The sequence below is a fragment of the Octopus sinensis genome, linkage group LG5, assembly GCF_006345805.1.
Source record: "Octopus sinensis linkage group LG5, ASM634580v1, whole genome shotgun sequence".
Taxonomy (NCBI): domain Eukaryota; kingdom Metazoa; phylum Mollusca; class Cephalopoda; order Octopoda; family Octopodidae; genus Octopus; species Octopus sinensis.
The window spans coordinates 83,682,586-83,695,516 of NC_043001.1; the positions used below are offsets into that span (position 1 = coordinate 83,682,586).

General features: G+C 37.0%; 1 protein-coding gene across 3 annotated transcripts in view; it reads right to left on the bottom strand.

The window, feature by feature from the left end:
• Window positions 1-12,931, bottom strand: part of LOC115212317 (sulfate transporter) — a 295,950-nt gene that overhangs the window by 124,838 nt on the left and 158,181 nt on the right. For all 3 annotated transcript variants that reach the window (XM_036502783.1, XM_029781178.2, XM_036502784.1), the window contains one exon: window positions 9,066-9,179. In XM_036502783.1, coding sequence (XP_036358676.1) covers window positions 9,066-9,179 — 114 coding nt within the window. The remainder of the gene's footprint in view (window positions 1-9,065; window positions 9,180-12,931) is intronic.

The window sequence follows — 12,931 nt, forward strand, 5'->3', positions numbered from 1 at the left end:
TCAGAAACTCACTTCGAAATTATATTTCCAATCATATAAACCACTTTGAATATCATTTTTTTTATGCGCCCTTTTCAAGCCTAGCCAGGCTCATGGGTTCGGTTTCCCGGTTTCTGTGGCGTACGTGCCCCCCCCCCCCAGCTGGTCGAGACGCCAGTCCATCGCAGCGTTACCCAAGAAACAGGAAGAAAGAGTGAGAGAAAGTTGTGGCAAAAGCGTATAACAGGGGGTCGCCACCATCCCCTGCTAGAGCCTCGTGGAGCTTTTAGGTGTTTTCGCTCAATAAACACACAATGCCCGGTCTGGGAATCGAAACCGCGATCCTCCGACCACGAGTCCTCTGCCCTAACCACTGGGCCACTGGGCCTCCACAGAATATTATTTTAGCAACTTTAAAGTGACTTTTAGAGCCACAAACCATTTACCATTTCTGTAGTGGCCCTTTCCCTTGATGCCCCAAGCATGTTTTTAATTTGCTTATGGTTAATCCAGCACTGCATCCACGTCATTGCGAAGCCGGAGATCTTGCATATTTCTGGACGACTTAGCTTTGTAGATGAGAGCGTTAGTTTATTTTGCTATTTTCGACTTCAAATTTCAGCACGAGCATTGCTGACAGTCATCGTCTTTAACATCTAGGATAAAATAGTTTATCAGTGTCGGTCATATTCAGGGATGTTTGGCCTCGTAACTGACACGAACTGATTAGATTTTGAGATCGATCCGGTACTCTCTTTTACTCTCTTTTACATGTTTCAGTCATTTGACTGCGGCCATGCTGGAGCACCACCTTTAGTCGAGCAAATCGACCCCGGGACTTATTCTTTGTAAGCCCAGTACTTATTCTATCGGTCTCTTTTGCCGAACCGCTAAGTGTCGGGGACGTAAACACACCAGCATCGGTTGTCAAGGAATGCTAGAGGGACAAACACAGACACACAAACATATACACACACACATACATATTTATATATATATATATATATATATATATATATATATATATATATATATATATATATATATAGATATATATATACGACAGGCTTCTTTCAGTTTCCGTCTACCAAATCCACTCACAAGGCTTTGGTCGGCCCGAGGCTATAGTAGAAGACACTTGCCCAAGATGCCACGCAGTGGGACTGAACCCGGAACCATGTGGTTGGTTAGCAAGCTACTTACCACACAGCCACTCCTGCGGATTTTTCCTATTTTTTTTTTGTTTTTTTTTACTTAATTTTTGAGAGCAGTCGGGTTCATTTTTAGTATTCCCATTTGTGAGAGCAGTCGAGTTTATTTTAGATGTTCTCGTTTTAAAAATCATTTCCAGCGAATCGTTGAGACGACGTTGGTGTTGCCCCTTGGCGGAGGTTTGCGCTCTCTGAGTTCTCTAGTTTTTATATATGACCAAGTTTATTTATATGCATATGTGTGTGTATGTATGTGTATATGTGTGTGTATGCATGCGTGTATGTATGTGTGTGATTATGCCTGCGTGCATGTATGCATGCATGTGTGTGTGAGTATGCATGCGCATACAAGAACATGTATGCGTGCGTGTATGAATGTATGTAAGCATGCATACGTATACGCATGTATTTATATGTATGTCTGCATGCATGTTTATATGTGTGTGTGTGTGTGTGTGTGTGCATATATATATGTGTTTGCGTTATGTGTGTGAATTCGATTCCTGGAAAAATATCATTGGGAAACTTCTAGAAATGACTCATGACCGTACTTGTCTCTCTATATAGAAGGAAATAGAACCTTCCCAACTTACAAATGGATGACCATGATCTAAAATGTGTAAAGTCTTTTCCCTAGTTGGATAAAATAATTAATATAAGTGCTTCTGTAGATGATGAGTTCGTTAATGATTTATCCAAACTGTCTCTTTTCATAAACTACAGCACAGTGTCTATCTGAAGAGAAAAATTGACGTGGATCGAACTGCAGTTCTTTCTATCTTGCTTTACGTATCTGAAAATTGGCTTCCTTATAAATCTATATATATAAAACTGTAGTTGTGTGAGTGTCTGTCCCCTTCGATTTAGATTCCTAACTACTCCCACATTCTGCGGTGCAGTTTAACCAAATTCAGGTATCTTATAGTCGTTATTCATATCGACCCCGTCTGGCTATTAGCGCGCGTCTACGATGAGTCTACGATTTTAAAAATAATTTAACATCATTTTTTATTCCATTTTAATGCATAATTTTTCGTGTGTCGATGGCGGCGGAGTTGGCGTCCACACTCACATCTGCACCTGTTTGCTTCTCCCCCTTCTTCCCTCCTCGTGAAGCTGTGGGGAAGGGAGTGTAAGGAAATCAACGTCGTAAAGCGTTGTCAAGGAGACCAGCGTTCTTTTAGAACAACGACTTCATGGCTTGAAGACACCAAAACAGAAATGGCTAAGAAAGCCCGAATTGGCATCTATAAGGGAAGTAACTCTCTAAAAATGCTTATATAGTTATTTCCCTTACAAACCCGAGCAACGCCGGGCGATACTGCTAGTCCCATATAAAACAAATACATACCGTTCTCTAACATTGCCTGCGTATCATCTGGGGGTACATAAGGAAGGAGAAAGTCTGGGCATACGAAACGTTTTGGCTTAGCCATTTTGACCCCGCCTATATGGTGTCGTTGATTCGATGGTGACTTATTTGATTTCATAATGTTTCATTTTAACGTTTCTTTAGTTCTCTTTACGTATATTTCTCTTCATGTGTATGGGGAAAGAGTAAGAGCTCATGCGTAGCCGTATTTCGTCTGCCGTTACGTTCTGAGTTCAAATTCCGCCGAGGTCGATTTTGCCTTTCATCATTTCGGGGTCGATAATTAAGTACCAGTTACGCACTGGGATCGATATAATCGACTTAATTCGTTTGTCTGTCCTTGTTTGTCCCCTCTGTGTTTAGCCCCTTGTGGGTAGTAAAGAAACATAATAAATTGTAATACTTGTCTGTCTGTCTGTCTGACTCTCTCTCTCTCTCTCTCTCTCTCTCTCTCACACACACACTATCTGTATGTATATATTTCCGCACATGTTTGCCTCCAGAGCCCCAAAGTACTGTCGCCAAGACAGATTCACAATCCAGTCAACCATGACAAATCGCCAGCATCCAAAACAGCCGCGCCCACTCGTCTTAATCCATAGTCCGTTTTTATTATTAAAAAACCCCCGGAAATCTCCAGTCTCAATTCAGATGGATTAGTCACGTAATTCGGATAGGTGAGGACTGCTTACCTAAGGTTTCTCAATACCGTTTTACTTCATGTTGGTCGATAGTACACGAAATGTTGGCAGACTTCTCTAACGATAGAAAGATAAACAAAGATCGACTTTATTTTATTGGAGGTCTAGCCATAACGTCATTGAGAAGAAAAGCGCAGGGTTGAAAATTATGGAGGAAACTGTATTGCTATGGCTTAACAGATTTTGAATCCTAAGGGTTAGAAAATTTAATAATAAACAGGGGAATCGCAGTGCGATTTGTAAAGTCCGTAGATTTTGTTTGTAAATTTAAAGCTACTACAATATCTCACTATAGATATATCATTTTTTTTTGCGCCCTTTTCAAGCCTAGCCAGGCTCATGGTCCCGGTTTCCTGGTTTCTGTGGCGCATGTGTTTCCTCCAGCTGGACGGGATGCCAGTCCATCGTAGCATTACTCAAGAAACAGGAAGAAAGAGTGAGAGAAAGTTGGGGCGAAAGAATACAACAGGGGTCGCCAGCACCCCCTGCCGGAGCCACGTGGAACTTTAGGTGTTTTCGCTCAATAAACATACAGAACGCCCGGTCTGGGAATCGAAACCGCGATCCTCCGACCGCGAGTCCGATGTCCTAACCACTGGGCCATTGCGCCTCTCACTGTAGATACAAGCCGCTAAATATTACATTAAGCCTCATACATCGAAATCGGTGGAAATGTCCCTTCATGAATGTATGTATGCAAATATGTATGTGTATGTGAACGTATGTGTGTGTATATATATATGCATATATGTGTATGCATGCATGTGTGTACATATGCATGCGTCTATGCATGCTTGTGTGTGCACGCATTTGTGTATATGTGTGCGTATGCATGCGTGTATGTATGCGTGTGATTATGTCTGCGTGCATGTATGCACGCATGTGTGTGTGTGTATGCACGTGCATACAAGAACATGTATGCGTGTTCTTGTATGCATGCGTGTATGAATGTATGCGAGTGTGTGTAAATGTATGTATGCATACATGTATGTATATGTATGTCTACATGCATATTTATGTGTGTGTGTGCGCGCATGTATATGTGCGTGAATTCGATTCCAGGAAAAATATCGGAAAACTTCTAGAAATGACTGACTGAATGTATTAGTTTTTTTTTTACCTCTTGTTTATCTCTCTCTATATAAACGGCAGTTTGTCTGTGTGTGTGTCTGTGTGTCTGTTTGGTTGTACCCTCACCCTGACCACGGCTTTCAACCGATTCTGATGAAACTTGACACACACATAGCCCAATGTCATAATTCAAAACTAACGCAGCGAAAATTTTGAAAAGTTCCCCCAGTTCTGAAAAAAAACGATAAATTCGACATGGGGTCGAGAATCAGAAACACAAACCACAGACTGTCTAGGGGACGCAACTCGACCTTTTTTAACTCTCAAAAAAAATTTACCATCATTTTTTTTCCCATTTTTTTTGCTATTTTTTTGGCTATAACTCTCTAAAAATGCTTATAGTTTTTTTCCCTTACAAACCTGAGCAAACGCCGGGCGATACTGCTAGTATTGACTAAAACGTAGTTTTTCTGTCTCTCATATGTGTAAATGTACGTATATATGAGTGTATGCGCATACGTATAGAAGTATATATGTGTGTATGTGCATACATATGCATGTATATATAGGTACGTACGAATGCACGAATGCATGTGTGTGTGTATAAATATTTTTCGTTGTTTTTGTGTTTATGTTTTCGTTTCTCATTGTGTTCGACGTTTTTTTGGTGTCCTGTACCCATATATGCATGTATATATACATGTTGAGGTAGGTACGTACATATATGTATGTATATATGCATATGTTTTATTTATTAATTTATATATATATAATATATATATATTATATATATAATATATATTAATATATAATATATATATATATATATAATATATATATTTGAGTGATGTTTCTGTCCGTTACATTTTTATGTTCGTTAACTCCTCCTTGACAACGAAACTCAAACCGGAAACTCCCCTAATCCCAGGGAATGTCCTAAGGAAATCTTTTTTTTAAAGGCCACCTAATTGGGACCCCCCCCCCATTTTTACTGCATTTTAAACTAAATACATGGCAATGGCGACCAAATCGACTCAATGAAAATGAATTTCATACCATGAACTCCCAGGGCGAATCGTAAGGAGGTTCAATTTCTGAAGGGACACTTAAATGGGGCCCCGTTGACCCCCTATTTTTACTGCATTTACCTCGCTCGTACGCTTATTGATTAAACTATGATCAGCATCAGTGCTTAGCACATTTGCAGAAATAAACTTAGGCAATCTAAATACCATCATGTAAGTTCAAATCGAGATAAAGAGTCATAACAGGTACGTTTCAAGTGTGGTAGTGTGGATATTTATATTTCGTAGTTTATGAAACTTATGTCTAGGTGGGAAACTAATCTTCCTGTTCCGGTTACAGTATCCCTCTAAAGATTTGTAATAGAAGATAGAATGAGATTGAGATGAAATGGATCCTATTCATTTTATCTCAATCTCATTTTTTTTTTCAGAAATGGTGGAGTGATGGAAAAATTATGATAGCTATGATAGTCATACATTTTACTCGCTTAGTACGAATGGAGGTTCAAGTTAAAAAAATATTAAGTGAATTAATTACTACAATGAGTTTGGAAGCACATATAACTCCGTGAAAGTATCGCAAATTTTCATCGTGAGAATAAAAAAACAAAAAAACATGGAAAATGTAACCCGAAGGCCTCAAAGGTGGTCTGAATGGAGCTTGAAGGGCGGCTTCAAGTCTTGTATTTATATATGTACTTGTGTGTGTGTATCGTATAATAATATATGTAGATGTATATTAAAGTATATGTCTGTGTATTTGTAACTGTATGCGTGTTCATATATGTATAATATATGTGTATATAAATGTACGTTACAGTTCTATATTTAAGAGATGAGGAATTATTTACATTATTTAAATTATTTATATTTGACGGATATTTGTCCGCATCTTGCTTTTTGTGTTAACACTACGTTTCGGCTCATATATCCTCCAGCCTTCATCAGGTGTTTTGGGGAAATTTCGAGCCTGAGTTCTCATTCCTAAGTTACTTTTTCGATGTTATTATTATTATTATTATTATTATTATTATCATTATATTATTCAGGTCGCTGCCTGGAATCGACTCGAAATCTTGGGGTTAGTAGCCCGCGCTCTTAACCACTACGCCATATGCTCGTGGTTAAGAGCGCGGGCTACTAACCCCAAGATCCGAGTTCGATTCCAGGCAGTGACATGACCTGAATAATAATAATAATAATGATAATAATAATAATGATAATGATGATGATAATAATAATGATAATAATAATAATAATAATAAAAATAATAATAATAATGATGATGATGATGATGATGATGATGACATCGAAAAATACCTTGGGAATGAGAACCCAGGTTCGAAATTTCCCCAAGACTCCTGATGAAGGCTGCAGGGTATATCAGCCGAAACGTTGTGTTAGCAACAAACCAGACGAGGACAAATATCCGTCAAATGTAAATGATGTATAAATGTATGAGTGCATATATCTAAGTATAATCCCTTCCACTGGAAGCACAAATTGGGAGAAGGAATTAAGTCGATTACATCGACCCCAGTGTGTATCTGGTACTTATTTAATCGACCCCGAAAGGATGAAAGGCAATGTTGACCTCGGCAGAATTTTAACTCAGAACGTAGCAGTAGACGCAATACCGCTAAGCATTTCGCCTGGCGGCTAACGATTCTGCTTGCTCGAAGCCTCATATCTCTAAGTATAATATATGTCTATGTATATATATAATATATATATATATATATATATTATATATATATATATATATGTATATATATATATATATATAATGTATATATATATTATATTATGTATATTATATATATATATATATATATATGTATATATATATATATATATATATGGAATATATATATATATGTATAATATATATATATATAAGTATATATATACTATATATTATATATATATGTATATATATAATATATATAATGTATAGATATATATTATATATATATATATATTATATTATATAATATATATTATATGTATATATATATATATAATATATTATATTATATATATATATATATTATATATATTGTATAGATTTACTTACAGCCACGTATATATGTGTGTTTGTTTGTGTGTGTGTGGTGTGTGTATGTGTGTGTGTGTTGAGTGTGTGTGTGTGTGAATCAAGCACCATTTCTATTTTATTATCTGCCTACACTATGTCCTTCACTCCTCCAGTGATAAAAAGTAAAGAAAATAGAAGAAAAAAATACTCGACCTCACTTTGACAAAACTCTTCCTTCCTCCTCCCCACTCACCCTACTACAACTATAACAGGCTGACAATATCACTGTTTGCAGACGCTGTCTCAGAAATTAACACTCTTCTTACATGACCTTGGAAAAAAACATCTGGAGATATTGGTTTTTATGTCAAATCAAGAGTGCTCACAAAGCACAATTACGTAAGAAAACCTAAAATTTGTAGACCCTTTCGCATATTGAGGGAACAACATCGCATCAACAGAAAAAAAATCGTCTCTTAAAAGTTTGAGCTTCCCTGATTAGCCACCGTGTCATCTTGCAGTCGACGCTATCAAATAATCTTAAAAGAAGTTTCTTCCGTGACACTGTTGAATCGGTCCTCTTGTATGGGTCCTCTGTTTAGATACTCACCAAATGTCTGAAGGGCAAATTTGATGGTGCTTACTCACACTCGTGTGTTACAGGCTGTTCGTGTGCTACAGGCTGAAAATCTGGAAAAGACATCTAGCTAAACAAAATACGGTACGGCAATCTTCTAGCTATAATTCATGTCACATGAGAGAGAGGGGGGAGGGGAAACATGCGTTCTGCAGAACATTGTCAAAGAGATAAGTAAAAACTCATTTGTAATACACTATTATGGGCACACTTAAATCAGCAGTCCGGGAGGCCAATAAGAAAAGCTCAAACTTTCACACACATACACACAAATATAAACAGTTTTGTGCAAATATGGGTACAGGATCGTGATAGATGGCGTGATGAAGTCAGGCAACTCCGAGCAAGTTCGACCTGACATGAATAAAGTGTCGGACAGGATGGCCATAATTGTCGATACAGAAACAACCAAACCAAGAATCACAGTGAATACTGTGTACTTAGGTGGACACTTAAAGGAAGGAAAAAAAAAAAAGATTTTAGGGGCGTTTTGAGCTTAAACACTTCTTCAGAATAAAGAACGAGAGAAAGAGATAGAGAAAAAATGTTTTTAATCAATGCATTTATGCACTTATGTCTAGGAATTGTATTTCTTTGGAAGTGACTTGGTCCAAGGACTTGTGTTGAAACTGCATTTTAATCACAAATTCATTTTAATCACATAACGCCATGTTAAAACATGGTCTGGTGTGGACTAAGGCGTCTCTTTATTCACCTTGTTTTCATTGTTTTTTTTCTGTTCTTTTCTCTTGTTCTGTTATTCTGAAGAAACGTTTAATCTCGAAACGTCAGACAACTCTATTTAGTTTTGACCATCAACTCAATGACTATACTCTGTGTTTTTGGTGTTGTTATTGCCACGTCGTCCATTTTGTACCCACGCAAACACATTCTATGTTTCTGAAGACGACCTTAAACTCGAAATGTCAAATGCACTTCTTTCTCGATCTGCCGCCGACTGTCAATCTTACGACGACATTTTGTGAGCGATAAATGTATAAAATTTGAGGATATGACAAAGAACCACTTACTGTTTGCTTCCATTTTCTCGTTGTTTTTCAATCCAGTTTGATCTTGCGGTGGGAGTTTGTCAGAAATCGTGTAAATATCTGTTAGAACGACTCCATTGTTCTGTTTTAGTTTTCCTGCAACAAAATAAAAAGATTTCAGAATCAAAATAATTCCTTTTCGAGAAACGAAAACACACACTCACACACACACACACACTAAATAATATTAGAAAATTCTTAGCACATGATAAAAAAATATTTTTGCTGAAAATGGGGTAAAAACAAACATAAGAGTTGGAATTCAGGGAAGGTCTTAGACATCATCAATACGAGAAAGAACAAAATATCGATTGGAGAGAGAGGAAAGTAAGTGCTGAAAGACAAATGTACTGGAGAAATGAGGGGAAGAAGAAAATTTGACGTCGATACAAATAAAAGCAAATTGTTGAAATTGTATTGTGAAGCAATATATGTCCTTCCATTGTTACGGTCTTATTCTAGTGACGGTAGTGTTTACTAGTTCTGTGACAAGTACTTTTGGAACTGTCTGCCTTTCTCTGAAGTACCTAGTTATGTAACACTGATGTCTAGTGGTCAACGAATGTTTCTTCTGCGTCGGTTACAATAAATTTGATCAATTGAAATTAAATAAATTTACTCTGTGTATGGTAGTGATGGTGACGATGGTAGACCTTCGTCGTTCGACGATAAGTATTCAGTTGTTCGATCAACGAAGTTATCTGCTCTTGAATTAATGAGTCAACAGTCGAGTACTCGACAGACGCGTGTAATCCTTAACGTAATTCTCAGGCAGAATCAAAATACACAGCATGTATGTGAGACAGGGCTGTACTTTTTTGAATTACAGGTACAATCAACTTGACAGGATTGTATACATTATTTACATTATTTACATTCGACGGATATTTGTCCTCATCTTGTTTGTTGTTAACACAACGTTTCGGCTGATATACCATCCAGCCTTCTTCAGGTGTCTTGAGGAAATTTCGAACCTTGGGGAAATTTTGAACGGGTATATGGCGTAGTGGTTAAGAGCGCGGGCTACGAACCCCAAGATTCCGAGTTCGATTCCAAGCAGTGTCCTGAACAACAATAATAATTATAATAATAATAACATCGAAGAATACCTTAGGAATGAGAACCCAGGTTCGAAATTTCCCCAAGACACCTGAAGAAGGCTGGAGGATATATCAGCTGAAACGTTGTGTTAACAACAAACAAGATGAGGACAAATATCCATCGAATGTAAATGACGTACATAATTCCTCATCTCTTAAATATAGAACTCTAGGATTGTATACAGTTTCCGTCAGCCTAATTTCACTCACAAAATATGGGGTGATCGAGGCTATAAAAAATTTGTTTAAGATGCCATGCTGTGGAATCGAATGCAGACCACATGGTTGCGATGCGAAAGTTTTAACCATTCAGCCATATGCACTTATACCCCATTCAACATCCCATCGCTAATACTCTACATTCCACACAACATGTCTTTACTGTTACAAGTGTACCCACGCATACTCTTACTACAAACTTTAAACCAGGAACGTTCTCTATGAATAGACAAGGTAGGCAGTCCTATTCTGAGAAAAAGCTATAAATTAGTTGCAAACAACCTGTGGCCCGCGTGTCTTGCTGCATGGTACACTTAACGAATAATTAACTTGTATTTTTTTGTGGCAGTACTGTCCGCCTGATGATGAACCGTGCCTCATGCGATCCACTTCTCGGAAAAGGTCGCCCATGCCTGCTATAAATGTACATTATTAAATGTAAAAAGTAGATAATTCTTAATATATTTTTAATGAAGTTTTATGGATATTTATTTATTCTTTTCAATCATTAACGGCGGTGTATCAGCATGGCCGCTGCTCTGAGCTGAAACGTAAAAAAAAAAAAAAAAAAAAAAAAAAAAAAATTGACTGCAGCCATGCTGGAGCACCGCCTTTTGGAGTTTTAGTCGAAAAAATCGACCCCAGGGCCTATTTTCTTTTAAAACCGATTACTTATTCTATCAGTCTCTTTTCCTCAACCGGTAAGTTACTGAGGCATAAACACACCAACATCGGTTGCTAAGCGACGATGGTGGTGGTAGGGGACAAACACAGACACAAAGACACACACACACACACACATACACACACACACACACATACACACACACATATATACGACGGGCTTCTTTCAGCCTCTGTCTTCCAAATCCACTCACGTGGCTTTGGTCAGCCTGAGTCTATAGTAGAAGACACTTTCCCAAGGTGCCACGCGGTGGGACTGAACCCAGAGCTACGTAGTTGGGAAGCCAGCTTCTTTATTTCATTATATTGGCCATAAGGCTTTACACAGAGAAAGGAAGCTGCGGGCTGGACGTAGACATAATGTTATATGAAATGAAAATGATGATTAATGGGGAGAAAAACGACGCTCGCCGATCGATTTTTCCCGAGAACATTGATCTCTTGTATATTATTCATGAGGCAACAAGCTTCTTACCACACAGCCACGCCTGCACATATATTATGCAAATTTTGAGGTAATATAGGTACAATTTCCATGCTACTTTCAACTACATAATATTTACGAACTCGTTAAAACACGTACTTTGGGTGCAGCTCTAAAATGCGCCAATGTTGTGTGAACAGGTCAAAATGATTGCTTTCTTTTCTATAGTGTCATTACAACTCACCACAGAGTAAAGAGGAACGCATATATATATATATATATATATATATTATATAATATATATATAATATATATATATATATAGTATATATATATATATATATATATATCAACATCATGTGCCTTGTGTGATAGACGTTTTAACTCATGTTACAGACGTTTTAACTCATGTGAGTGTGTATCAAATAGTAAAACCGAGCCATCTCTCGCAGTCACCGGATAACATGTAATACGCTTTGTTTTAGGTGATTATATTGTCGCATATAAACCCCCTCTCGGCCCACTTACCATTGAGCCAGCAGAACATTTAGGATGTGAGAGCTACATGGAGAGAGAGAGAGGGAGAGAATGCTGCACCAGCAGTCGGCTGGTGTTCATATTTAGCTGAGTAGTCTGGAGCAACATGAGATAAAGGGCCTTGCTCAAGGGTACAAGACTGTACGCGCTCCAGGAATTGAACCTACGACTGTAACCACTAAGCTACGCAGTTATGACAAATATATGCGCACACACACATACGCATATGCATGCATACATACAGGCATACGCACAGACATTAATATAATGAAAATAAACAAATACAACTGTAGTAATGAATACAAATGTGTATAACTTCATGTCGTATTATTATATATATATATATATATATAAATATTAGGGAATAAATCCAAATTTACAGGGAAAAATCAGATTTAGGATTGAATCCATTTTATAGTAAAATATTATATTATATTAAATTAGAGACAAAACCACTATTATGCAAATCAAACAAAGAAAGACTTAAGCCAATACATAAAATAATTTATATAATTAAATTTAATTATATAAATTATTTTATGTATTGGCTTAAGTCTTTCTTTGTTTGATTTGCATAATAGTGGTTTTGTCTCTAATTTAATATAATATAATATATATATATATATATATATATATATATATATATATATATATATATATTATATATATATCTATATATATTATATATATATTATCGATCGCATATAATGTATGTGTTTTGTTTGTTCGCCGGATACGCTGCAGAACAGCGTTCGCGGGATGACTCCTTCGTAACGCTGATCCGACGAAAAACAAAACACATACATTGGGTGTGTGCGATCGATAATGTTTTTCTTTTTGTGAATTGAGACAAAATATGATTAGGATTTCAACTTACTCTGTTC